A 26509-nucleotide genomic window follows, 5' to 3' on the forward strand; every position below is an offset into this window, starting at 1 on the left:
TCATATCAGTGTTTACATTTTACTAATAGCGTGAACCACAATGTGTTTAATAAGGTATTTATTATGCAGTGATTAACTTCATTTGAAACACTGATTCTTGATCAGCTGAAACTACCACCTCACTAGGAAATTTGCAGGATTTACACACTAGTTTTGCTGGCTTTCTTCAACATGACAAAAATGTAGGTTCTTGAAAGGGGAAAATGGCACTAAAACAAGAAATAAAAGACAGGATACAAGATATTAATGACTTAATCCTTCTATCAGTACAGCTCACAACAGAGCTGGGGTCCCATTTGCAGAAAGCAAGGCAGAAACAGCTGTTAGACTTATTTCTATTTTAGCAAAAGACAAGTCACATTTCTGGGGCAAATTCACTTGCTTGTGTCAAACTGCTACAGTGGATACAGGAGCTGCCAATTACATTGTGTTTTCTAACAGATGGGCTACATCAGGCATGTTTGAGCTGTAGGTCACAAAATTAGATTCCCTCTGCACCTAGGTAACATTTTGTCCTTATATTTAAAACCTTCCTTTCAACAACTATTCAACAAGAAACAAGTAATGGGCAGTAACGGCTATAAGTACTGTTTTCCTTAAGGAAATTGATTTTTTCCCTTTATTATAGAACCATGGGATATCCTAAATATGAAGGGACCCCTAAATATTATTGAGTCCAACTGCTGTCCCTGCATAGAAGAACCAAAGAGCCTCACTATGTGCCTGCGAGCACTGTCAAAATGCTTCTTGAGCTCTGTCAGCCCCACTTCCCTGGGCAGTCTGTTCCAGTGCCCAACCACCCTCTGCGTGAAAACTCTTTTCCTGATATCCAACCTAAACCTCCCCTGGCTAAGCTTCACACCATTCCCTCAGGTCCTGTCACTGGTCACCAGAGAGAGGAGATCACTGCTTTCCCCCCACCTCTTCCCCTCACAAGGAAATTGTAATTGCAATGAGGTGTCCCCTCAGTCTCCTCTTCTGCAGGCTGAACAGGTGAAGTGGCCTCAGCTGCTTCTCATATGGCTTCCCCTCAAGACCTTTCCTCATCTTAGTTGGCCTCCTCCTGATCTCTAATATTTTTATATGTTTTTATATTGTGGTGCCCCAAACTGCTCACAATATTCCAGGTGAGGCTGCCCCAGTGCAGAGCAGAGCAGGACAATCCCCTCCCTTGACCAGCTGGCGATGCTTTGCCTGATGCCCCCCAGGACATGGTTGGCCCTTCTGGCTGCCATGTTGACTGCCTGGCACTGCTGACTCATGTTCAACTTGCTGTTGACCAAGATCCCAGGTCCCTTTCTGCGATCTATTTAGTCAAATAGATCGCAGTTTACAGTGCTTGTTCCCATTATTGATTGTTGTTAAACTACATTTCAGTAGCATTCAGTGCTCTAAAAAAACCATGATGCTCTTACACACACAATTCTCTCAAAAATACCTTTTCTCTGTTTAGGAAATGGGAAAATTGTTGGCTCAGAGAACTCCTTAGATTGCTCCCAGATAATCAAACATTCCCTCTGTAATTTCTAAATAGTCTGTACTGACTTTTTACAAAGAGTTTCCAGTAACTTCGAAACTCTGGAATGAGCTTGATTCCTTTCCAGGATCATTGATGATAAGAACTCTTTGTTCTTTCAGGAAAAAAAAAGGGGGGCGGGGGGGAAGGGAATGTCAAAGTAGTGTAGGAGCACAGATTTACAAGTTAAATATTTATTTTGATTTGCAGAGACTTCTGATACAAATATTCAGATCACAGCCAGCAAACAAGTTCTGAAATGTGTGGGGTACCGTTTATTCTTGACCTTTTAGTTAAAGCATCTGTCCTTCATTTATGTCCTGTTACTGACAGCGGTTCTAACAATCCCTTTTAAGTGTTTCTTTAATGGCTTCTAGCATTTCCTGCTTATCTTAATATCTTCTATTATCTTCAGAGGCACAAGGTTTTAATTTTGCATACATTTCAGTTACTGGTATCCAAGACACTTTACCTTCAGACATTCACATCTTACATATGCCTGTCCCTGGAACTCTCATTTCCCAAAGAAACATAGGAATTAAAATGAGTCTCATGGGTTTTGAACAGAATGAGGTCAGTTTTAAATATCACCATAGAAATGTCCATTTAGATGAAAGAGATCAGATCCTGTATATTTAAGAGCACTTGTTTAAGTCTTTAATTTTCATACTTTGATTTTCATTGAAGGGTGTTATGAATAAGTCATCTTATTTTTATTGATGTAACTCAGTTTCAGAGATCACTTCTCCTTAACAGTACATAAGTTGTAAGAAGCGTAAGTCCTCAGTGACTGTTTCTTTACATATTTCTTACAAATACAAGAATTTAGAAAGAATGCCTCCATTTTCTTTCATTCCATTCTATCTTTTTCTCAAAATCCCCAATGATAGTTTTCTTAATACAGCTATTTCCTTTTCGTTAAAGTGAACTCATAGAGTACCCTAGATTATGCTATGTATTTCATGACACTATAAAAGACAGGAAAAATTAGATAATTATATTATCTTTATAATAATTAGTTCTTGAGACTGAAGAAGAAAGCAAATATGATGTACATAATCAGTAAAGTGATGCAGACGTTGAAGTGATCCTGTATGTTTGCAAGACTTTGCTGTAAGATTTTTTTACACAGAATTCTTTAACATCTACAGGGTGTTAATGTTCGGGCAATGGGTAAGATAGTAGAGGTATTTCTAGGATTTAACAAATTCAGCATAGATATTTATTCCAGTATTTTTTAAATTCTTAGTTGAATTACTTTACTTTCAAGTAGAGATACTAATTTCATAAAGTCCATAAAGAATAAGTTGCTGTGCCTGATTTTTTATCAGATCATATTTCACCAGCTGAAGTTTGAATATTTTTGCCAACAAATTGCTCTGTAAATCTTAAGTGGAAAGAAACAGAACAATTAATCTTTAAATAGATTTTGAGAGTGGATGAGATCAATAACTCTCTGTAAAGTATTTATCTTTTCCCTCTGACTACAAAGTGAGCTGTGGAAATGAATTTAGACTAGACAGTAAACCTCTAAGCTGACCAAAGTCAAGTAAATCTCTCATTTTTCTACTTCTTTCGTTGTTAATTAATTTCTTTGCTAGTTAGTGTAACTATGTTTGCTTCTAGTTGTCTTTGTAATATCTAGCTGAGGAGAGATCAGCGGAATTCTTTATTCCACTTTTGAAAATTTTTTTCACTATTTAATTTAATGAATAAACCTATGAAAAATGCTGACATGACAATGTGTGAATGATTGGATCTAGAGTGGTCCCTTCCTTTCTGAGGGAAATGCCAGAAAGGAAATAGCCCCTTTAGTTTTTCCTGGTTTTGGATACTCTTTGGTATATGGTAGATCCACTTCAACAAACAGAACAGAGAAATCCCTTAGCCAGACATATGGAATAACCTAGTAACGGAGCATGTTCTCCTCATAGGCAAGGAGTGGTACCTGACCCCTGTGGATAAAGAGAACCCACTAGCTCTGTGCCCTGGGTGTGTTCTGCAACGAGGAGCATAATGTCAGACCCGTCACTACTTCTGCCAGCTTTGTTACTGTATCTGAACCATCAATTTGGGGCTTCTCTGTATGCTGGCAGGCCCCTGTCAGTGAGCTGTACAAAATCTTCTGACTCCTGTTTTTTAAACACCATGACTTCAGGCAGTTACAAATTCAGTCTGTAGGATCACTAAGTTGCACAGTTAATGTGTAAATTCCATATACAGTTATTGGATAGACAGTTCTGCAGTGCAGACACTGTGCAATCCTCACAGGGTGCTCATCTCTTTCCACTGGCAGCACAAACAAACAAGGAACCTATGTCAGGCTCAGAAAATCATAATGCCATAACATGGATCTGTTAGGGCCACAACGCCTAAGCTTGCCATTTGTGGTAGGGATCAGAAGTCACTACTTAGATCCATAAGTGACTAAAATGTCTCTGAAACTGTTACTCATTGCTTCTGACACTCTTAAAACATTTTTTCCGTGCTCTCTTCATAAACATGAGGAGATTCTGTCTTTGCTACCAAGGAATGCACTTTGTTTACATTTAGAAACAGATCCATGGTGTTCATCAAAATTAGCAGAAGGCCCTTAATGTCTAACTCCATGAGAGACATAAGGCATTTCTTTCACATGAAATGTCACTCACAGCAGTAGAATAGCATGGGGCTATAGGTAGGAGTGGTTCCTATGTTTTCCGTTCTTTTTATTTTCTGATTATGTAGGAATTTGACCGGATCCCAGAGTGGGAACAAAGAAACAGGGAAAGTACACGTGAGGTACAAGGATGACAGCGTCACCAGGCAAAGAAAAGTTTTATGCATTATTTTTTATACTGCACCTTACCAATCTTAAATCTCCTCCTAACTTAATTCTGATTGAGTGATCTGATTGAGCTCTGCCAGGGGAGGTTTAGGTTGGATATTAGGAAGAAGTTCTTTACAGAGAGAGTGATCAGGCATTGGAATGGCCTGCCCAGAGAGGTGGTGGATTCACCGTCCCTGGAGGTTTTTAAGATGAGGCTGGATGTGGCACTGAGTGCCATGATCTGGTAATCACAGTGGGGTTGGATCAAGGGTTGGACTTGATGATCTCAGAGGTCTCTTCCAACCCAGTTAATTCTATGATTCTATGATCCTAACTTCATCCTGAGGGAGGGATCCTCTCTTAGAAACTATTAGAGTGAACTCAAAGATTGTGGAATCTAGGACTAGGTAAGTCTTAAGATGTCTCTCCATACGTAGCCGTAGACCTTGAGAGAAAATCACAGTGTGCAAAGACATGGAGCAAGTCCCACGTGCACCTACAAATAATTGCATGGATTTTGGAGACTACTGGTGTTGAGAGCCAGTAGTCACTCAACACCAGCAGTGTGTTGGTCTGAGAGCTAGACAGTATCATACCACAGAAATGCAAATGCACTTGTAGAAATGCAAAACGGTTTTTTAGAGACATTTTCTAGTCCATTACATATGCACTTCCCATCTCAGCTTCATTACGACTCTGCTGGGTTTAAAATGTTACATGAACTTCCTTTTTATTTTTGAGTAAAATACTTGTAGAGTTCTTAAGGGGCAAGTGTGCAACACCTCAGTACTCCTGAAAAACTGCTATCTTTGACATTTCCTGTCAATTTAATTTAAATTATTATCAACTGTTAAGGTTTCCAGATCATAAATCTAACACACAAACTCCTGATAGTGATTAAAACTGAGGAAAAGTTAAGAATTAACTTCTTTGTTGGAGTTTCTGTTTTCTTTTCAGCCAGTATCAGTAACACCTAAAGCAGAGAAGAAAAGACAACTCTGTGACTGGCTTTAAATACTGCCATATCAGGAGAGAGAAGGAAGGAAATCAGATTTAATGTTCTGACAAATGCAGGCTTTCATTTCACCTGTTAGAAGTTTAAAACTCTTAGTAAATATTTAGGTGTGGCCAGATTGCCGTAGCAGCGTTTAAAAAGATACTGGGATAGTGATGTTAAGTGTCTGCATTAGTCAGCTCTATTCTACTTTCTGCAGATGCAAAAAAATTTTGGTGCAAAGTCACAGAGACTATGCACCAAAACCCCTTTGTCATAACCAATGAGTTAAGATATATTGTGTTTGTCACAGTTTTCTGAGCACCTGTAATGAAGTCTTAAGACAGTGTTCCCTGTACAGAGCGAGATATTTGCATGCCAGGCACATTGCCCTACCTAGACATCAGATTCCTTAGTCCTTATGCGCTTGTCTTTATTGACATGGAGGGTCACAGGCTTCATTCACTATTCACATGCTCAAATATTTGTGAATAATCTTGTGTTATCTAGTTAGCTATTTACCCAAACCAGGAACTGATCATATCCAAACTTTAACCTACTGCTTTGGTATTATGAAACACTGGATTGTTTCAAAACATGAATATGCCCAAATAAGCAAGATTTTTTTTTTTAATTCTTTTTCAGATCATTCTAGATGGAACCGCAGGCAGCCCGTTGTCTGCTCAAGACATCTCCCAGATCTCAGTTGGGAACTCATCTTACCATAATGTCTAAGCTGACTCATCAGCCCCTGGAAGGAGGAAATCAGATGTGTTCTACTTTATGACTTTTAAGTAAGGATTAATTTTAGGGACAGTTTAAGTTATATTAAGAAAGAACTTGAGATGCACTATTGGGGATTACAGACAGCCTGCTTTGCACTGGGATATGAATGGCTTCCAATAGTCAAGAACGGTTACAAATACTTCCAATTTTAGAATTAAATATATTTAGATGCATTATTAAAGAATTTTATAGGGAATAAATGTTTATTCATCATATTGATGGATAATACCACATAAGCACGAACTAATAATATATGTGAACTGTTGTTTGTTACTTTTCATCTGCTATTTAAAAGATACATTTGGAAAGCTTTAAATTGGTTCCCTGAAAACATTTATTTAAGGTTGTGTGGTAACATTCAGTATCCCATTCGTAAGCACATACAAGCAAAACTGGGATTGGTAGTTTAGCATGACCAAGGCCTATAGAAACCTGCCTTCATCTAAGTTTGGGGTTTTTATAATGCATGTTTTGAAAGTGTCTGGAATTGTATATTGTCTGTAGAATTTTGCCTAAGGGCAAAGAACCACGATCTGCCTTTAGAGCTGTAAGCACCAGAAGAATTCACCATGAAGAACTGCAAGCCAGTTCTAGAGGGCATGTGAACTTCAAAATATAACAGTGTACGTGCTTGCACTCATGAACACCTTTCTAGTTGCACAAAACAAGCACTTGCACTATTAATTGTCCATTTGATATACACAAATAAATTCATGCGCAGTACGAGTATCAGCAAAAAAAAAAAAATCCCTTAAATGTGTGAGATTACTTCTGCTTTAGCTGCAGCTATCCTTAAACAGCATCATTCATTGATATAGATGAGTATGTTACACATCCTAATGTGTTCAATAATCCCAACAGTGCCCAAGATGCAGTTTCTCTGTAAAAGTGATTCCACAAACTGCTGCCTTCTACCTAACCATTTACATGAGGAGTTAGATAAAAACAGTTTTCTCTAATGTCACCTGTAAATTAAGCTTTACAGGATTATTCATAAGCCCATGCACAGTAAAACACACCAATTACACTCTGTGTTTTCATTCTGTTAAAAGATAAAGAAAATATGTCTATAATGTCTCTGCTGCAGCTCCCTGATGCCTTTTGTATTGTTTGTTGTCCTCAGAGCTGAAACAATTAAATATCTCAAGTCCTTTTAATTAAGGTAATTATAAGGATTTCTACATCTAAAAAGCTGCATCACACTTGAAGAGTCAAATTACAATTTAGTTTTCTCATCAGAACATATGAATGTATGAAGCTGGAACAATACTAACTTGCTGAATTCTCAGTGCCCTGTCAAGATTGGCATCCAGATGAAGTTGAACTAGCATCTGGATTACACTGAATCCTAAATGGCCTGCCAAAATTACCACTTGTCTGACATTGATTTAGCATCTGGATGACAGTAAACTTAAATGGAACTTGATTTTTGCCTTCAAGAAAAGGGGAATCCTTCACAACAGAGCACTTGTGTCTAATAGTGAAGCTCAATCTGCCAATAACAAAAATGTTTTTTCCATAACTAGCTGTACATTGTGTCCTTTTTTATCAGTCTCACTCCTGACCATGACAATATTTACATCACTGACCTTCATATTTCATTGCTGCAATTCATCCTTAGGAACAAAGCTCCATGTTATAAAAACTCATGTAGTTGTAAAACACTGCAGTCCTGTGTATTTAGCAACAGGTCACAGTGATAACTTTGCCCTGGAGTTCAGCTGGCTGTGCACTGAAGGCAGAGTTTGATTTCAAAGTCTGTCCTGATAATCAAAGCCGCCTGTGAAACAGGATTTAAGCACATGAATGTCATGGTATCCCTCTAAATTCTACTACAGCTGTAAAATCTTTGGCAAATGAAGGAGTGGCCCAGGGCAGGCTTAACAGAACTTTCGCGGACATGGGACTTAAACTTTGTAATGTGGTCCCACAGGGTAAGGGACAAGACTTATAAATAAACTCTCTTTAGATCTGCCTCTTCCCAAGATCATTCCATAATATAAATAAGCATGCACACAAACACACATGCTCATGTGCACACACACTCAAACACAAAGCTACATCTCCTAAAAGCTGAGGAGGAAGAGATGTTTAACTATTTTTAAAAGATTGGATACTGTGGTAATAGAGAACAAATATTTGCTCTAGACATCCTAATAATTTATTCTCTTTAGTCTCACTGCACTAAAACTGAAGGTGTGCTATTATGTAATATATTAACTTGATTCTAAAAATGTAAAGTTTGTCACTTTGTGACAACTGGAGCAATTTCTATGTCTGAAAAATAAACAATTTTCTTACTGCTTTAATTTCCATGTAACTAGCAGTCTTATTTACAGCCCAATTAGAGCTTCCTACAGACAGTTCCTTCCATGCTGCAGAATCTGTTGCCTGCTTTCCTAAAGAAACAAGACGTAAGCAGTTGTGTACTCCATCCGTGTGTCAGACCTACAATGAGCACATAGTTCAGTTTCAGAACAATTGGACAGGAGCTAGAAAGGTCTATGACAATTTAACTCCCTAATGAAAATTGGGAGTTGCTGAGTCACAGAAATCAGAGAAGGGCACTCTTTGAGGAAAAAGTTTCAGGGTATTTCCTGTGATGCTGGTGGGGCTGAGTGGCACATTCCTGCTTCTGAACAAGCTGCAGCATATTCTGGGAGGGAGCAGAAATAAACCATGGATGGATGAGACCCAGGATTACTGTGGCCTGAAGACAGGTGTAGGGATTTGACCCAAATCTATATGAAACTAGGTATCATTAATTTTTTTTCCCAGATAAATGTTATTTATTTCTAACAGACCCCCGTGATAAATTTATATACATAAGGGATGCTGAGCTGGAAGATGTTAGGTATTTATGCAATTGTAATTTTCAAAGGAAGGAAAAACTAATAATTCCTAATAATAATGATACATATGCAGTTTTTTGCTACTAAGATGATGAATTTCTAGCAAATTCTGCTTGGATGGAAAAGCCTGAATGTCTTACTTTACATTCCGGAGGCTTTTGTATCTCTTGATAAATCTTGTCCCTCAGGTTTATACGCCATGCTCTTTAGTGACCTCTGAACTAGTTTTAGCAAACTGTATGAAGTCAAGAGTTTGCTAATGTCTCTACTGAATGAATGAGTACAGGGAACACGTTTAGCACATTTGAAATTGCTTTCAGTGCTAGTGACAGCTGGTACAGCACGAACAGGGAGGGAAAGAGCGTCCTCTTTTTCCTAGCTGGGTTTTAGAGGGCTTACCACTGGGGAATGCTGGCAGGAAAATATAGAAAGAGCATACACGGCTCATTCTACAGCAGTTGTCTGTCTAAAAAGTGGAGATTCCTGAGCTGTCTTTTAAAAACACTACAGGTATTCTTACAAAACAATTTTGTTTGCAGCACTTTAAGCACATTCAAATTGCTTCTGAAATGTTGAAGTCAATTTTATTAGTCCAAGTCAGCAATGGTGTACTTTGCTTTGCATAAGCAAAGAGTGGGAAGAAAAGCAGAAAAGTAAATCTATGCTAATTAAAACATGTTCTAAAGAAAGTGTGGACAAGAAAACTTGCTCCTGTCATTGGTTTTGTGTAAAAAAAAAAAAAATTTGCATTAATAACAATAGCTGCATTTACTTTGCTTTTTTGCTTTTTCTGAAGCTTCTTTTCCATTTTGTAATTTGGAATTTATGAACCAAATTGTATGACTTAACTATATAATCACTGATGAGGGTATACACATTGCAAGCAAAATCCAAGTGCACATAGATAGAATCTGGGCTCAGAAATGTGTTCATCTACATGCCTTATAAGATTCTGATGTGTCACAAGTGACATGTTCTCTAACCATTAGTTTGGAGTTTTCCTCTGGATTATCAGAATTAACAGCTGTTGTCAGTTGGGCTCCAAATCCGAGGACTCGGTTTCATGAAATGTTATGGTGATGGTGTGTTTACCTCCTCCTCTGTGAATGCAGCTGACAGCATTACCATTTTGAACACAAAGGTACCACTGTCATTTTCAGGTTACCAGTAGCACTTAGGGTCACATAAAGAAAGTCTAGAGAATGTAAATAATTGGATCAGTTACTTCTACAGTGGTTATGAATTAAACTGTCACAAGAAGGCATTATTCAGTAAGGAGTGAATATGTGAATATGTTCAACAAAATGAACCGTTGTCCTAGATGCAACTATACTAGAAGCAATATGTACATCCTTTTGGGCAGAAAAAGGCTACTTTTGGAGACCATCTTACGTTAAACTAATAGTACAGTCATGCATTCTCAGTTTTGCAACTGGTGAAATAATTAAAGAATCATTTAGTGTTTATATATAAATTTTCCCAGTTACATTGTAACACAGATTATTTTAAGTGTATTACATAGTGGTTTTTTTTTAAATCCTCTATATAACATAAAAAATGTAGAGCTAAGGATGTCTGGTTTTCTATGGATTTGTGTCTTGAAATTTACCTCATGTATTGTAAGCCCTTGCTGTCTAAAATAGGCAATTCCGCAACATTTTTTTCTAACTGCAGGCATCTGTTTCTATGAAGAATTTTTAAGCCCCCTGTGCCCAAATCAAAGTTATCTGTGGTTGGCCAGGGATTTAAAAAGTTATTACAGCAGGAATTCAATCCTACTCCATACTTGTATCCTATAAGGATACCAGGCTCAAACGCTTGTATTTATTAATTTAATTTTGTATAAACTAATCTGTACCTTAATCACCATGGTATATCATTCTGAAGTAATTGAAAATGGGGCCTGAAGACATGTCACATGTCACAAACTGAATATATCTCAAAATAAGTAAAGTGTCATTTGACAGATACTTGTATCTTCTTCCTATATATCAGACAGAAATTCAAATCAAGAATTGTAGTAAGGAGGGGTTAGTGTCTATTGAATATTTTGTAAGTAGGTCCATTTACAAAGTAAGATGCAAAGTGTAAGTAATGTTCCACAAACTTTATTTTATATGTTACAAAAGTTTAAACCCTTTTCCATGTAGACAGTGGGGTACCAGAAGATCTGACAGCTAGTCTGTCAGACACTTCCTTCTGGGAACCATGGATGAATCACTTCATGCTCTGTGCCTCAGCATTGTTTCCAGAACTTTAGGATATCATCTACTGATTTGAATTCAGATTTTTAAATGCATATATTTTATGCTTATAAGCTTGCTGTGAGCATTAATTCAAATGACCGTAACACGATAATAGCATGATCTCAGAATTGAATACTGTTACATATTCAAGCTCGCCTTAGTAGTTTAAGCTGATTTGTTTTTCAAAGAACAAAACAATTAAATATAAATAGATAATACATGAAGTACAGAATCCTAGAGAAGCAGCTGAATGGTCAAGTAAGTTATAAAATAGATACCTACAGAACCAAGTCATAACTTTTCAAAACCTCCTCTATCCTTTGAGCCTTCAGGATCTTGTATTACTTATGGCTTTGTACAATCCAAAAGTTAATTGTTACACAGAACGAGGCTTTTTTTTTGTTAGCAATGGAATTACTTATGTTTAATTACTCTCCTGGCAATCTGGTTTGTGATAGTTTCCTTCAAGGCTAGGCTAATCTGTAGGTAGAAAATCCTCCTACCCATCAGTAAAGACTGGAGAGAGCCTTTGTATTGTTATACAAATATATTGTTATACGAAGAGCGGGGAAAGGCTGACTGGCTCCGGCTACTCCATCTCTGTGTAGATAGTGATAGTGTATAGAGGAGTGCTGCAGTGACAGGCAAGAGCTCCTGCTTCAATCCCTACCCGCAGCCAGAGGCTATGACTTCCCCAGGGGAAGAGCAACAAGCAAAGTGAGTAATGAGAAATACAGGCCTAAGTGAGGCCTTTGGTGCAGCAGTGCTGTCTGTTGATGGTGGCAGTTGATGCCTGAGCAGGCAGTTATTAATAATGATGAAAACCTCTCACAGCATTTCTGGAGAACGTGCTTACAATATTAAAAAGTAACTCAGGATCAATTTTTTTTTATTTTTTTTACGTGGCACTCACAGCAAGCACTGCTCCCTGATCCTTCCCCATGGGAGCTGCATCTTCCTGCCCTTTCTCACACACTGTGATCAAACATCAGAACAGTCATGGATAAGTCAGAGGTTTCAAACAATGTGTTTCTCGACAGAACATCAACAGAAGTCATTTAGTGATCACGTGCTATTTAGTCCTTCTAAAACAGAACACCTGTTGTGTTTTTCCAACTTTCAGAGACCTTTTCCTCAGGCAAGTTTCACAGGGAAGCAGGCCAGCCTCCCAGGCAGGCAGTGCCATCTTGGGACTTCCACAGCCTGTTTAGCACCTACCCCTGAATCCACCTGCTCAAACAGGGGACACCACAGTACTTGTTTCACAAAAAAGGGGGGCACTGTCGCCATCCCGCGTGTGGGAGATTGGGCGAGGGTGAGGCGCCCTGTTTATCTCAGAATTCCTGTATATTGCCCCAGCCTATCTTAAATTTCGCAAATATCCTACTACCTGTTCGTATTCGCCTTTCTGCCGTGCCGTAATACCACCATAAAAACCGAGAACCCTGAGAAGCAACACGAGTACGTGAGGTTTCCGCTCACGTGGTCTAGGACCGCGTAATTTTTTTCCTCTTTGACATCTCTTCAACAATACCACCGGGGAGGGGGGCAGGGCTGTCGCTGTGCCCCCCTGGGGGCACTGCAGGCACTGCAGGAACTGCCGCCGTCCCCTCACGGCGCCGCGCGCGCCGCCTACGTGCCTGCCGGCCCGTCCCGCGCGCCGCCAGCAGGCGGGGCGGGGCCACGGCGGAGGCGGGAGGAGGGGGCAGCCCCTTCCCCTCCCGGAGCGCATGCGCGGCCCGCCCTTCCCGGGGCCGCGGGGCGGGGCCCTGGCCCGCCGCGCGCTGCCCCCCGGTTGGCCGCGGAGGGCGCACGCGCTGGGGCGCGCCCCTTCCCGGCCCCGCCCCCGCGCGGGGCGGGTGCCCGGCAGCGCCGGCCGCGATTGGCAGGCTCGGCGGGCGCGCGCGCGGGGCGGGGCGGCAGGCGCGGCCGGGCCATGTGCGCGGGCGCCGCCGCCGAGCGGCCGCAGCCGCCGCCGGCAGCGCCGCGCCCGCCCCGCTCGCCCGTCCCGGGGAGCGGCGCAGCCAGCCCGGGCGATGTTTGCCGCGCGGGGCTTCCCCTGCGCCCACCTCCGCCTCGCCGGCAGGGCTGCCGCTCGCCGCTCCGCCCTGCTCTGCTACGGGGCGGCGGCGGCAGCGGCTCCCCCCGTCCCGCCGGGGCTGCCGCTGCTCGCCGGCGCCCACCGGCGCCTGCTGGCCCTCGGCGGGCTGAGCTCCTCCGCGGCGGCGGCGGGGCGGGGGGCGACGGGATCCGCACCGTGCGAGCCGCGGCGGCAGGGGCGCGGCGGGCCGGGGGCGGCGGGCGGCGGGTTCCGGCCGTCGCGGGTGGCCGTGGTGGTGAAGACGACGCGGTACGAGTTCGAGCAGCAGCGGTACCGCTACGCCGGGCTCTCCGAGGAGGACCTCAAGCAGCTGGTGAGGGCGGGAGGGGGCCGCGGTCACGGGCTCGGCCGGCGCTGCCGCCGGGGACGCGGCGGGGTCGGGGGGCGGGAGGGTCACCGGGCCTCTGTGTTCGGGTGTCCCCGGGGTTTCCCCGGGGCGTTCGCTGTCCCCTCGCTCTGCCTCTCCCCCTGATACCTCCCCGGCCCCCGATGGACAGAGCGGTGCGAGCCGCGCCACTGGACCGCCCTTCATTCATCGCTCGCAGCCTGCCGAGGGATTTGTGTAGTAAGCGTGTTTGGGTTTTACACTCGGAGGGATTCCAGCAGCCCTCAGCAAGCGGTAGGCTTTTCCTTGCAGCGTGGAATGTAAAGATTAGAGAAGTGCATGCTGAGGAAAGCACAGTATTGCAAAAAAATCTCCTCTGAGACTTAGAGAGGACCGATTCACATTTTCACATTTTATCCTTTCCTTACTCCACATCTTTTTTTCATCCTTATATATTTTCCTAAGAACTCCTCCCAGACAGTCAAATCTCACCTCCACATATGTCCCCCTTGCTAAAGGTTTTAGAAAAACCTTTTTCTTTAGTCTCTAAGAAGCGTTTTGTATAAAGGTCCATTAATGAAGTTGTACTAAGGAAAGCAGGTGTCTCTAAGAATTGATATGTGCACACAGCAGTTTATGTCTTCATTTCCCCCAAGGTCAGTGACTTCATCTAGTTCTCCATTTACCTTATGTCTGTCTCCTTCCATTGTTCATCTACCCCTGGTGCACCAAAGAATGGTACCTGCTGGAGTGCTGTGCTGCCAGCAGGCCAAATTATGAGCACATATTACCGTCTTTATTCCGCATAAGACCATTAATTTGTCTTCTCTTTGGTCTCTTAGAACTGGAAATATTTTAGACCTCTGGTAATTTGTAATGTTTGGATTAAACTTGTACATATGCTTAACTTATGTTGCAGGGACAAATTATATGGTTGCATAGCCTTGCTTTATAAAGAATTGGGGTGAAAAGTACACTATCTAAAGCAAGACAGTTCTAACATCTTTCTGCGTGCTTCAGTTGTTAATCCATCCCCTATGGAATTCCTGTCCAAACATTTTTACATGTTTTGTATGGCTCTGTAGTCATATTTCATATATCAACAGGTTTAATGTGGAAACACCATTCTGTGTTGATTCCCTTGTGGGGTCCTATTGCTGAGAGGTCCTTGTACTTCCTCTCATATGGTGGTTATGGAAAAACAATGTCTCTCACAGCTCATCTGTAAGACTGCTTTCCTTTTAAGTTAAGCTTCTGTTGAGGAAGCATTTCATGTTTAGTTATAGAGGTTTTCCTCAGCGTTCAGCTAAAACCAAGAAAAACAAAAGGGTGTTTTGTTACTTTTCCATTACTGCTGTGTACAGGCAGGACAGTGAACGAGTCAGTGAGCAGCGTCATTAGTATTGTACATCCCTTGATTCAGTGTAGTGGAAGCTGCAGTTTCTGTTCTCACAGGAATGCATGTTTTGCATAATTGGTAACCTGTGTTCATTGTAAAATAAGTAACTGTGAACTCAGTGCCGATTGTAGTAGTTGCAGAAACACCTTAGGATTTGTCCTGTTGGAGAAACATACCTGTATAAGACAATTCTGCACATTTGGGAGAATTCTAGAATTTTTGTTCTAAGACTGCTGCTTTTTTTAAAAACCTTTCCCCTGAAAATACCTCCCTGCGAGCAATTGCAGCAATAAAACTCAGTGTCGCCAGGTAGACAAAGCCTAACTTGCCTAACTGTGTGTGTAGCAATACTGAGTTAAGCTCTTGCTGTATCGGCAGGAATATGAAGATTTGTGCAAGAACACACTGAAAAGCTCTTTTAGAATTCTATTTTTGAAATAGAAAATAAGAGAGCGAAAGAGTTATCTTTACTGACAGTTTCTTAAATTTTTTAGCTGACCTGTAAAAATTTCTGTATTTCCATTTTGCTGTGACTCTGGTCTCAGATTGTTTTTCCTCCAACTGAGTTAATGGCAGCGTTATTGATAATGTTATCTGAAGTTCCAGAGACACTTAGTCTCTCTATTGTGGACAGAGACCACTTCATAACAGAGTGATCACTGCGAAGTGTCCTTCCCTGCAGCGTCATGTCCTTTGTGGGCAGCATAGGAACATGATGCATTTTGCTTCCTGAAGTTAGCTGCACTCTACTCTCCTTGTTTCTCCTGGGGAGACTTCAGAAGCTGCTCTGAAGGCAACTGATCTCGGAAAAGAGCCCAGACCTACTGCCTTTGGATTTGTGGCTCAGCGGTGCTGAAGGACCACACAGAGGGAAGGGTGGGAGTTGAGGCTCATATGAAAGCCTCACGCTGGGGTAGAGACAGAGAGTGAAAGCAAAGGAGCTTAGGAGGGGTTTGGTTTACCTGGTGCTTGGAGCTGTTGGCTAACCCAGACATGGTGGTGGGGATTGTGTTATGTTGCAGGGGCTCAAGCTTGGGTGACCCCGGACCTGACTTGTGGTGTGGCAGCATCATGGTGTGAGGGAGTCTAAGAAGGAAGCACAGTGCTGTCGTCATCTGTCACAGACCTTCAGTTGTCTAGATGCTGACCATCTGAAGTACAGAAATTCAACTTCAAGGCCCTGTTCCAGGGTTAGATTTGACCAACTGTACCTCAGCTCATTTGCCTACCAGTTGTGGGCAGAAGAAATGTTTGCGAGTTTCTAGAAGATAACTGATGTCTCTACTTGGAAGCTTCAGATTTTAGTATAACACAAATAATTATAATTGTGGGCTTAAACAGTTCTACCTGATCACTGAGACAGGAGAGGAGTCCTGAATTTAGCAGTTGCAGTCAGTGTGTTTATGTATTAAGACTGAAGCTGCAATCACTTAATGCAGAAATGGTGGTGCCTTTGGGCACACGTCCTAATGAGATGGGATTTGTTCCATATTTAAGGAGGCTGAAGATGAATCATTGGCATACACCAATACATACTAAAATATAGTACAGATCATAGTATGTACCATATGTATGATATATCCAGTAAAAATCACAGAATACTCCAAGGAGCAGAACATCGGTATCAAGGCAGACTGGCTGACACTTCTGATAACGCATAGAGGCCCTGAGCACCTGTGGCTTAAATCCTTCTGTGACCTTTCCTTTGGACCCCAGGTGATTTGTATTATACAAACACTGTAAAATGTTGCAAAGTCAAAGCTGCAAGGTCACAATTCCTGAATTCTTTCTCTGTGCAAACAGAGATAGGAGAGGTAAAGAAGCAGTCCAGACAGCAAAAGAGCAAAACAGATGCAGGAGAGATGGAGAAAAAGGGCAAACACTCTTTGGAGTGTTTGGCAGATCTGTGAAAGATTAATTCTTCCATTGCATTTCTGCATGCTTGCTCCAGGCAGTTGTTTTTACCTGTCTTGTGGCAGATATTATTACACACTTACAAACAAGTCTTTTAAATCTGTTTATAGGTGTACACAAACACACCTGACTATCATAATTAACTGTCTAATTCTGAAGAATTCTGAAAAGCATAATTGAGTGCTTTGGATGCTGTTTTACTGCGGAGGTTTTCAGAGTCCTTACTTCTGAAGGGAGATTAAAGACCTATAAAGATGAGATTTCTCTTCTAATACCACAAAAGGAAAATGCCTCCAAATGATCCAGCACTTTTAAAAAAAGTGCTGCATCAGTAAATTCTGTGCATCATATCATGCAAGGAATATTTTTCTTTCATGAAATTTGAAGGGCCTACTGGATTTCTAAAAGTTGCAGTTACCATCTTTAAGTTAGATGAAAATACTAATATTTTTCCCAAGTCCATACAGACAGTTTGCTTACCAGAAGTGACTGCAGTTTGCATTTCTTCTGACCTGTTTATTTGGATTAGTATCTAAATATGATTGGTTACAAAAGTAAATGATCCAGTCAACTAATACTGAAGGTTACTGTATGTTCTGGCTGTTTATTTCATTCTCAGTAAATCCATGCAGAACAAGCACTGCTGTTGTCCTTATGTAAACTAAGAGAATTTAATACCCCAGTGATAGAGAAAACTAATTTCCTGAGTTCTGTTCTTTGTTTTGTTTGATAGTGCAGATGTGATGTAGCTGCTGACTTCTCATGGCTGGAAGGTATTTAGGAAAGATGAACAGTTTAGCTGTCCAAACACAGTTCATACACAATTCTAATTACCTTTGAAAAAAGTCTTGTCATATGAAAAGCTAGGTTTGTTTTGGTCTTAATTGGAAGGAAATGGTTCAGTGTGGACAACAGCTGATACTCTGTTGTGGCTCCTTGATGTTGTCATCATTTGGAGCGGGCAGGGAGAGCACAGGGTTAAAGTTTTTTTGAGCAAGTTTTGGCTCATTTGGACCACTGCGACAGATTGGTAGGGGTGCTCATCTCAGTGATGTGAAGTTCATAGGGCTTTGTTGTAAACTGGTATTTTGTTGGAGAAGAGGTAACATGTTAGCAGGATATTGCCTCCCCTGAAAGAGGCACACAGGTGGTGCGTAGGGCACCACCAATAACACATGGAGCTGGGCTGGTCAGGAAGGAAGGAAGGAGTGTTTCCCAGCAGGTAGGAGAGCTTCAGTTGAAGCTTCTGTGTTTTGCACCAGAACAACCCCACAGAAGTGTGGAGGGAGTGTGTGTGTGTGTGCGCACAAGAACACTACCCTCCCATTCCCCTGAATTCCTAATTTAGATGTGCATAGCACTAGTTGTTACTAGCCTGCATATTTTTGTGTCTCTTAAGAAAATTCTCTCTTGTGGGAACTGTACTGTTTTACTTATAACTTGATAGGTGATTGGTTTTTTTTATTTTAATTACAGAAAAATTCTTTACTATCTTTTATGTTAAATGGTGAAAGATACCCTTTTTAGTATCACTTTTTAATTACCTTTCCTGGGTACTAGTGTTACAGGTTAGTAAATCTCACACCGCCACCTGAAGATAGGCTTTTGGAAACCAGCCAGGTATTTCATTCTTAGATTTCTGATTTAGAGGACTGCACTTCAATACAGATGCCTGTGATCCACTGCAATTATTTAGTACTTAAATATTTTCAAAACACTGGAATTTTTACAGATGCAAGGAAGGTAGCAGAAGGAAAAAGTAATGTGCAAACTTCAAAGTTCAACTGAATTCTAATTTTAAAATGAAATGAGATAATTTAGCAGATAATTAAAAAAAAGTTGCTCCTTTAAAAAGCAGTAAGTATTAGGACATTTATGTCTGTGTCCTCTTGTAGATCCAGATATACAGGAGTACATTTGAAGTAGTATCTTTAAATAGAAACCTACCGAATGAGGTCATAGTGTGAAGCTTTTCATTGTTTTGTTGAGTTCGGACTACCCATCTCTGCTTATTTTGTAATGTGAATTATTTCAGTAGCTGTTCCTTCAAGGAGTAGTTTAAAAACTGCTAGGACTGTACTATGCTTTACCTTACCTTGAAAAGAGGGGGAGAAATATCAACTCAGTTTAGTGAATTTGAAGCATACAGAATTCAAGACACAGGGTACAGCACACCTGGACTGTATAAAGCTAAAGACACTTTTTCTTTTCAGAAATAAAATTTTTGAGCTAGTCCACTGGAAACTGAGATGGGTGTAGATGTAACACAAGTTACACAACCATAGTGTACATTTGTTTATCTTTACCTTTGCAATTTGATATACTTGCATCAGTGTTAAGTAACTTCAGTTTGCATTTGCTTTATTAAAAAGTTCCTTCCATGTTGTTGTTCTGTCATAAGAGGAGTCTGGAAAATGATGGAAACAATTAAATAGGATATAGTAATTATTTTTTTTCCATAGCATTTGTTCAAGTACACTTAGTCATATATAACAAATATAAATATAAAATAGGGGGCATTTCAGTGTACCTGAATTAAACTTCATGGATTATATAACCAGGCATCTGATACTGTACACAGCTGAAAAAGGCTGCTTTTTGGAAGTTACTTCAATATTGGTTTGAAGTACTTCGCTAGTTGTGATTTATGACGTTATATTGATGTTGTGCTGAATTAATGAGAACTGAGTGACTGTACTGCCTGGATTGCACAAAGTTTCTAGAAACATGTTAGTGCAGAAAGTAGTTACTGCTCTGTTTACAGTTAACACAACAATTTGCTCTGCATTAGCCTTTCAATTGCAAACAACTATGTGTATTCCTCAGATGTGGTTAAAATGACAATAAGGCTTTAATGTGGTGGATGAAGAATTAGAAAACAGTTTATGGCAATTTTACTTTGGTTCATGTATGGATCAAACTCTTGCCCTAAAGCAGCATTTCTATAAAGCTTGAGGAACATAATGTTGCCAGTGAAGTCAGTTGCTACAGAAATAAAAATCCAATGCGCAGGCTGGAAGGTGTAAAGACCTTTCCTGGATCTTTACTTGCGAAGACTGGCCATTAATTAAAGGCATGCAAAATGCTATAATATGCAAAACACTTCACAATCACCAGTCTATAGCAGATACAAAGGCACCATTTGAAAAACTGTTGAGACCATGTTAATGAAAGTGAGTGGTCTAAGTTATTGAAGAAAAAAGTGAGGAAAGTGTAAGGGAAAAAAAAAACCTACCTAAAGCAGCCGACTTAAATTCTACGGGATGCAGAGCATTGCAGCGAAACAGTAGAAACCTAGCAGGTGTATAGGAAAAATATTAGGAACAATTCTGAGCAACTGACAGCTAGTCAGTACATCAGTCAGTAGTGCTGCAGGTAACACCAGCCTTCTTATCTTTCTAGTATGGTAAGTACTGCATCAGTTAACCTATCACATTTTTATAAAAGCAAACAGACTGTATGATAAATAATAACCCAGACTAGGAAGCGAGGAGAAACTGGGTTTAATGCCTATGGCTTGCAACTCAGCAGTAGTTTGTAATGGAAAATTTAATTCTTATTTAAAACTTTATAGAGAACTTAAACCTGAGCCTGGTTACTGCTGATTCTCAGTGGGAATTTGTTTTAGGAGGCTGCACGGTTTCTCTGCTACTTTAGCTAAGGCAGATACTCACTATTAAAGCCATGCTGTAAACAGTGCACTGACTCTGGAGATTGGATTGTTAGCTATTACATTATCAGAAACTAGTGCATTTTAAGTTCACTTAGGACCTTCAGCTGCTTACTGACACTGGTTCTCAGGTTCACTTCAGAGTGCTTGTTCTAGTCTGAATGAGCTGGACTGCAGATCCTTGAAAGAGCTGAGTGTCCCAAAATGGGTTAATTCTCTAGTAATACCAACATGGTTCTGCTGAAGCCCTTCCTATTGTTAGCAACAGGTTGAATGTATTGGATTTGCATGGCCGGAGTTTGGTACTGGGGGGGAATACGGGAGGTGGCTTCTGTGAGAAACCACCAGAAGCTTCCCCCATATCTGACAGAGCCACTGCCAGATGGATCCAAGTCAGACTGGCTGCTGGCCAAGGCTGAGCCAATTGAAGATGGTAGTAACACCTCTGTGATAACATTTAAGAAGGAAAAAAAAAATTACTGTGCAGATATAATTGCCCACAGAGAAGAGAGGAGTGAGAATGTGTGAGAGGAACAGCTCTGCAGGCACCAAGGTCGGTGAAAGAGGAGGGGGAGGAGTTGCTCCAGGTGTCAGAGCTGAAGTTTCACTGTGCCCTGTGGTGCAGAGCATGGGGAGGCAGCTGTGCCCCCACAGTCCACTGTGGTTCATGGGGATACAGAGATCCACTTGCAGCCTGTAGGGTAGACCCACAATGGAGGATGTGGGTGTACCTGAAGGAGGCTGTGACCCCATGGGAAGCCTGTACTGGGGCAGGCTTCTGGCAGGACCTGTGGCTCATGGAGAGGATCCTACACTAGAGCAGGTTTGCTGGCAGGACTTGAAACTGGTGCTGGAGCAACCTGTTCCTGAATAACTGCACCCTGTAGAAGGGACCCACGATGGAACTGCTTGTGAAGAAGTGTAGCTCGTGGGAAAGCCCGTTGGAGAAGTTTGTGGAGAATTGTCTACTTTGGCAGAGACCCTATGCTGGAGCAGAGGAAGGACTCCTCTCCCTGAGCAGCAGCAAAAGCAACCTGTGATGAACTATCCGTACGCCCCATTCCCTGTCCGTACACCCCATTCCCTGTCCGTACACCCCATTCCCTGTCCGTACGCCCCATTCCCTGCCTCCCAGCGCCACTGGAGGGGAGGAGGCAGAGCCTGGGAAGGAAAGAGGGGTGAGGGGAAGGTCTTTTTAAGATTTGTTTTACTTCTCATTATCTTGCTCTGAATTTAATTTTTAATAAATTTCCTCAAATCAAGTCTGTTTAGCCGATGATGGTAATCAATGAGTGACGTCTCCCTGTCTTTATCTCAACTCATGAGCTTTTTGTTATATTTTCTCTCCCCTGTCCACTTGTGGAGGAGAGTGATAGAGCAGCATTGGTGGGTGCTTGGCATCCAGTCAGGGTCAACCTACCACACTGAGCCAGAGACCTATCAAACAGTATTATTCAGTGAGCCTGGAATTTTTTAATAAACACTTAAATTTGTCTAACTTGTTTTTCAAAAAGGGGTGATTTTACAATCTTGTTTTTTTCTATAGCAAAACCATATGAGATCAGATGATGCATTTAGTATTTCTAGAGCAAAAGCATTTAGGAGACCACAGTTCCTCTTTTTAAGAAGTTTGAGAATGGGGAAATGTCAAGCAACTTCTGTGAAAGCAGAGTCACAGAATCATAGAATGATTTGATTTGGAAGGCATGGTAAAGATCTCTCAGCCCGTCTTCCTAGGAGAGGTGTTCCAGCCTTCTGATCAGTGTTGTGGTCCTTCTCTGGACTCACTCTGGTAGTTCCATGTCCTTCCTGTGCTGGGAGCCCCAGAGCTGAATGCAGTGCCCCAGATGGGTTATCCTGAGGGCAGAGCAGGGGGGACAGAATCCCCTCCCTTGCCCTGCTGGCCACCCTGCTTTGGATGCAGTTTACTTGTGGTTGTCCTTCTGGGCTGTGAGCACACATTGCTGAGCCATGTCCAGCTGTTCAGCCACCAACACTTTCAAGTCCTTTTCCACACAACTGCTCTCAATCCCTCCATCCCCCAGCTGCTGTCAAGGCTGGTGCTTGCCCCAACCCAGGTGCAGCACCTTGCATTTGATCTTGTTGAACTTCATGGGGTTTGCACAGGCTGCCCCTCTCAAGCCTGTCCAGGTCCTCTGGATGACATCTCCACTCTCCAGTGTGTTGACCTTACCACACAGCTTGCTAGTATCAGCAAGCTTGTTTTCATTAGTGGGAATACAGCAATTGAAGCACACAACTGATACTTTTCTTCTTCTATAATCAGAAGAAATTGAGAGTCGGTGTGCTGTCCTGTAGTGTGAAAGTGGATGTCATATCCAAACCTGCTGTCTGTTGTCTATACCAAATTCAGTTCCCCCATCAGTGCCAGTTAATGCTGGAAAAAACACATTAAAGGTTCAGAGTTGTGATTCCAGGTTGCTATGGCTGCCCTCTAGTCTTTGCTGTGGGGCACTTGAAATATGTCTCCAAAGTGCAGATTTCTACTGCGCAAGTTCTGCGATGGATAACTGCTCGGTATGTATTTATCCATTTCATCTTTGGAATTTTATTATCTAAGATTCAGAAGCTGAATCATGATTTAATCCCACATATTTGTGTGTGGATTATTCTTAGATTATGAAATACGAAAGCTTAATATGTGATTGGAGCTCATAAGAAATCCAAAAGTTCAGTGTGTGCCTGACCTCTGAGGAAAACTGCAGTTGTTTTTGGCATGATAGATGGAGATTTACCCTAACTAGTAGTTAACACTAGAACTTGGGAACATCACTTGCATACAGCTGTACATTGCCAGTCTTTGACTTCGGTAATTAAGGAAGTTTTGAGTCAGAGTCAAGTTTTGTCAGGAAGGTTAAAAGAAGCATAGGCTTTGAAGCATGTACTATATTCAAAGTTGGTTGTAGTTCAGAATTTAATGTATTTAGAAAAATATTTTTTTCCTATATGCCTATCAAAAGCTTGTTTCTTTTAAAACTGAGGGCACTAAGGTTTATACAGGATGTGTGGTTAAATCTTGAGGGACAATATCTGAAAATACCAAACTTCTAAAAGTCCTGTACTTTGCTTAGAAATAGTAGATTGTTATGCCTATAATGTTAATAGCATTTTCTTCTCTAGGTTAAAACTCAAATTTCTGTGTTTAGTTATTGCTCTTTAAATCCATTTGGGTTGTTTCGTGCTTCTTTCTGTAGAACAGAAAGGTTGGTAGATTAGAAAGCTGTGATCTGTTCTTGTTTTCCTGCTTGAGTGCATGTGTGGGCAAGTTCATTGTAGAAATTTGAGAGAGAGCAGTTGTTTCTAGATCGGTGCTTTTTTTCTCTCTTTTTTTTTTCCTCTTTTTTTTTTTCTCCTTCTTTCTAGTCAGGCATTTAGTTTAACTCTTGACTGAACAACAATCCTAAAACAAGTGACTGGTACACCGAGGCAATAACTCCACCCTGGTGCAGTGGCAGTTTAAGGCTACGTGAAGGTTAGTCCAGCTTAGGTCAGGCTTTGAGCAGCCTGGTCTGGTGGAAGGTGTCACTGTCTTGGACAAGGCTGCCTGGGGCAGGGTGGTTGTAACTAGATGATCATTAATGTCCTTCCAACCCAAAGAATTCTATGGTTCTCTGATCTCAGTGTACTGGGATGAGATGTAGAAAGCGCTCCATTGACTCTTTCACCCCGGACAATAATCATGTTACTGTATTGAGAGAACATACACTTTTATCCTAATGCTTAGTTTAGCAATGTCAGTAAGACTCATCTATGGCTCTTCTTTTCCCCATTCTCTAAATCAAAGGTCATAATCCAGATATGTAGACAACATGGGTATTCTCAAGTTGCTTGGCTTCGTGTTGCTTCTGTATTTGTGTCTAGAAGCCATGTCCTTGTGTTGCAGCATTTTCCTGGAGGACCAGCATTACTCAAGGACAACAGACCCACAGTTTAAACTGAGTAAGGTGAGACTTGCCAGAGGTAAGAGCTAAGATTCCAGAAGGAAGGCAGTCAAGCAAATGTTCTTTGCCTAAGTGACTGCTTAAGGAACTCTGTGAAAAATTATCCTTTCCTTAAAGAAGGATCAGGCCAGAATATACAAGAAGAGCAATTTTTAGATATCCAATATAGATCTTTTCTCTTTCAGTCTTCTGAGGAAAAGTATCTCCATCATAGAACATTTTCTGTTCCCCTGAGTGTGTTTTCCAGTGCAAGCTCTTCTGGAAACCTGCTTTGCATTGCATTTCTGCTGTGAGGTTTAAGACCATTACTGAATTTATGCCTGAATATATTTGTGTCCAGTTTGTCTCTGCTTTCATGTGCTAATGCACTTTTTGCTGTAATAGCTCTCATTTATATTATTATGCATGTATATAATGCATTTTATTTTGCAATCTTGCAGGGTATTGAGGTCAGATTAATAGGCCTAATTGTAGATCAGAACTTCCTCCAAAGGAAGAAGAATTTGCAAGTTGTCTTCATGCAGAAGCTAACACCTCTGTGCCTTTTTGAGGAGTCAGTTGGTAAGACCCAGGCCTGGTAAGACCCAAGCCTGGCATGGGTTTAAGGGTCTATCTGATCAGGGGGCTCAGAAGCCAGGCTGTTTTGCAGTCTTGGGTTTTCTGTACATACCAAATTCCTGCCAGGCTCTTCAGGGAGATGACCACACAGACAGTAACTGGACTGCTGGATCTTTGCCTTCAGCTCTTTCCAAGTAAAAAGCAGATGGTGGTCTCAGTTTATCTTACTCTTTTTCCTTAGTGGAAAGCTCTTTTGAGATGCAATATTTGTCATAGTTTTAGTGTGGTTTCAGGTTGTGGACCTGAGGCAGGAGCAGGGGCAGTGAGCACAGACTGAATTACAGGTATGTCTGTCTGAACACTGGGAGGATGACTGACCACTGGCACTGTTTGCCCAGTGATATGGTAGAGGCTCCATCTGTGAAGATCTTCTAAAGCCATCTGGACATGGTGCTGTGAAGGTGGCTCCAGGTGGCCCTGCTTGAGCTGGGGTTTGGACCAGTTGACATCCAGAGGTTCCTTCCAGTTCAACCACTCTGATTCTGTTGCCTCTGACCATAAGAGCTGTAGGCACTTCTCTGGTTCTTGAGAGTAGTTAAGTGAAAAGCAGCTGGTGATTAGCAATCCTGTTTGATATACTTGACTGTGGTTAGGCTTAGGCAGGCTGTCCCTTTCTGAGTTCTTAGATGAATGAACTTGTGAGTTAGTTATCTCTAAACTAGGGGGATATGGCTGGAGATGAATGGAGTGTTGTAATCTCTGCAGACTTTTGCAAATTAGATCAATTGTTAGCTCCATAGTTGTAGCTTAGCTATTTAAACTCAGGGCCCTAATGTTTCATTTATCTTGTTGTTTAGTGATACTTGCTTACTTATTCTAGAGCTAAATTCAAAGAGGAGACCTCTACATATTCTATACCTGTTCTGCAGTGCTGCTGAAATTGTTCATCCACTTGTCAAGATACTGGTAGCTTATTTGCTGAGCAGCCTCTTCTGCTTTCTGAAGCTGTTGTCGAAATAATTTAACACAGCTATGGCAAATGTAAGTTACAGAACAGACTCTTTTCCACAACATTGGCACTACCCGTAACTTTCTTTGTTAGTACTGCAGTAAAATGTCAGCTGTAGGCTCACCACTGATGTTGGTGACTCAAAAATACCACAGTGATCACAGAGAGATTTATTACACTGTCATTGTTCTGAAATAAAAGCTCTCTTCCACCAAGCTGAAAGATAGCATGCTGACAAATAAGCCAAATAAATGAGGAACATAAAATTGCAAGATGCAGTGTGTGGTTTCTGTGTTGTGTGGAACTAACAACAGCCTGGAAAACATGTGCTGCTGCAGCAGTCTGCTTGTCAGGTGCTTGTGTTTCAT

At 41.4% G+C, this 26509-nt stretch overlaps 2 protein-coding genes across 7 annotated transcripts in view; both read left to right on the plus strand.

The window, feature by feature from the left end:
* The window catches only part of RANBP3L (RAN binding protein 3 like), a 34309-nt gene extending 25895 nt beyond the window's left edge, over nucleotides 1-8414 (plus strand). For all 3 annotated transcript variants that reach the window (XM_050329200.1, XM_050329201.1, XM_050329199.1), the window contains one exon: nucleotides 5965-8414. In XM_050329200.1, coding sequence (XP_050185157.1) covers nucleotides 5965-6047 — 83 coding nt within the window. In that variant the 3' untranslated portion in view covers nucleotides 6048-8414. The remainder of the gene's footprint in view (nucleotides 1-5964) is intronic.
* Nucleotides 8415-13239: 4825 nt separating this feature from the next.
* NADK2 (NAD kinase 2, mitochondrial) overlaps nucleotides 13240-26509 on the plus strand; it is a 31689-nt gene continuing 18419 nt past the window's right edge. Inside the window, exon 1 of one of the 4 annotated variants that reach the window (XM_050329275.1) lies at nucleotides 13240-13617. In XM_050329275.1, coding sequence (XP_050185232.1) covers nucleotides 13240-13617 — 378 coding nt within the window. Of the gene's footprint in view, nucleotides 13618-24011; nucleotides 24578-25014; nucleotides 25136-26108; nucleotides 26174-26509 lie in introns of those variants that run through there. The other 3 variants (XM_050329276.1, XM_050329278.1, XM_050329277.1) reach the window with 3 other exon arrangements.

This window comes from Myiozetetes cayanensis, unplaced genomic scaffold (genome assembly GCF_022539395.1).
Source record: "Myiozetetes cayanensis isolate MyiCay16 unplaced genomic scaffold, myiCay2020 scf4, whole genome shotgun sequence".
In the NCBI taxonomy this organism is placed as follows: domain Eukaryota; kingdom Metazoa; phylum Chordata; class Aves; order Passeriformes; family Tyrannidae; genus Myiozetetes; species Myiozetetes cayanensis.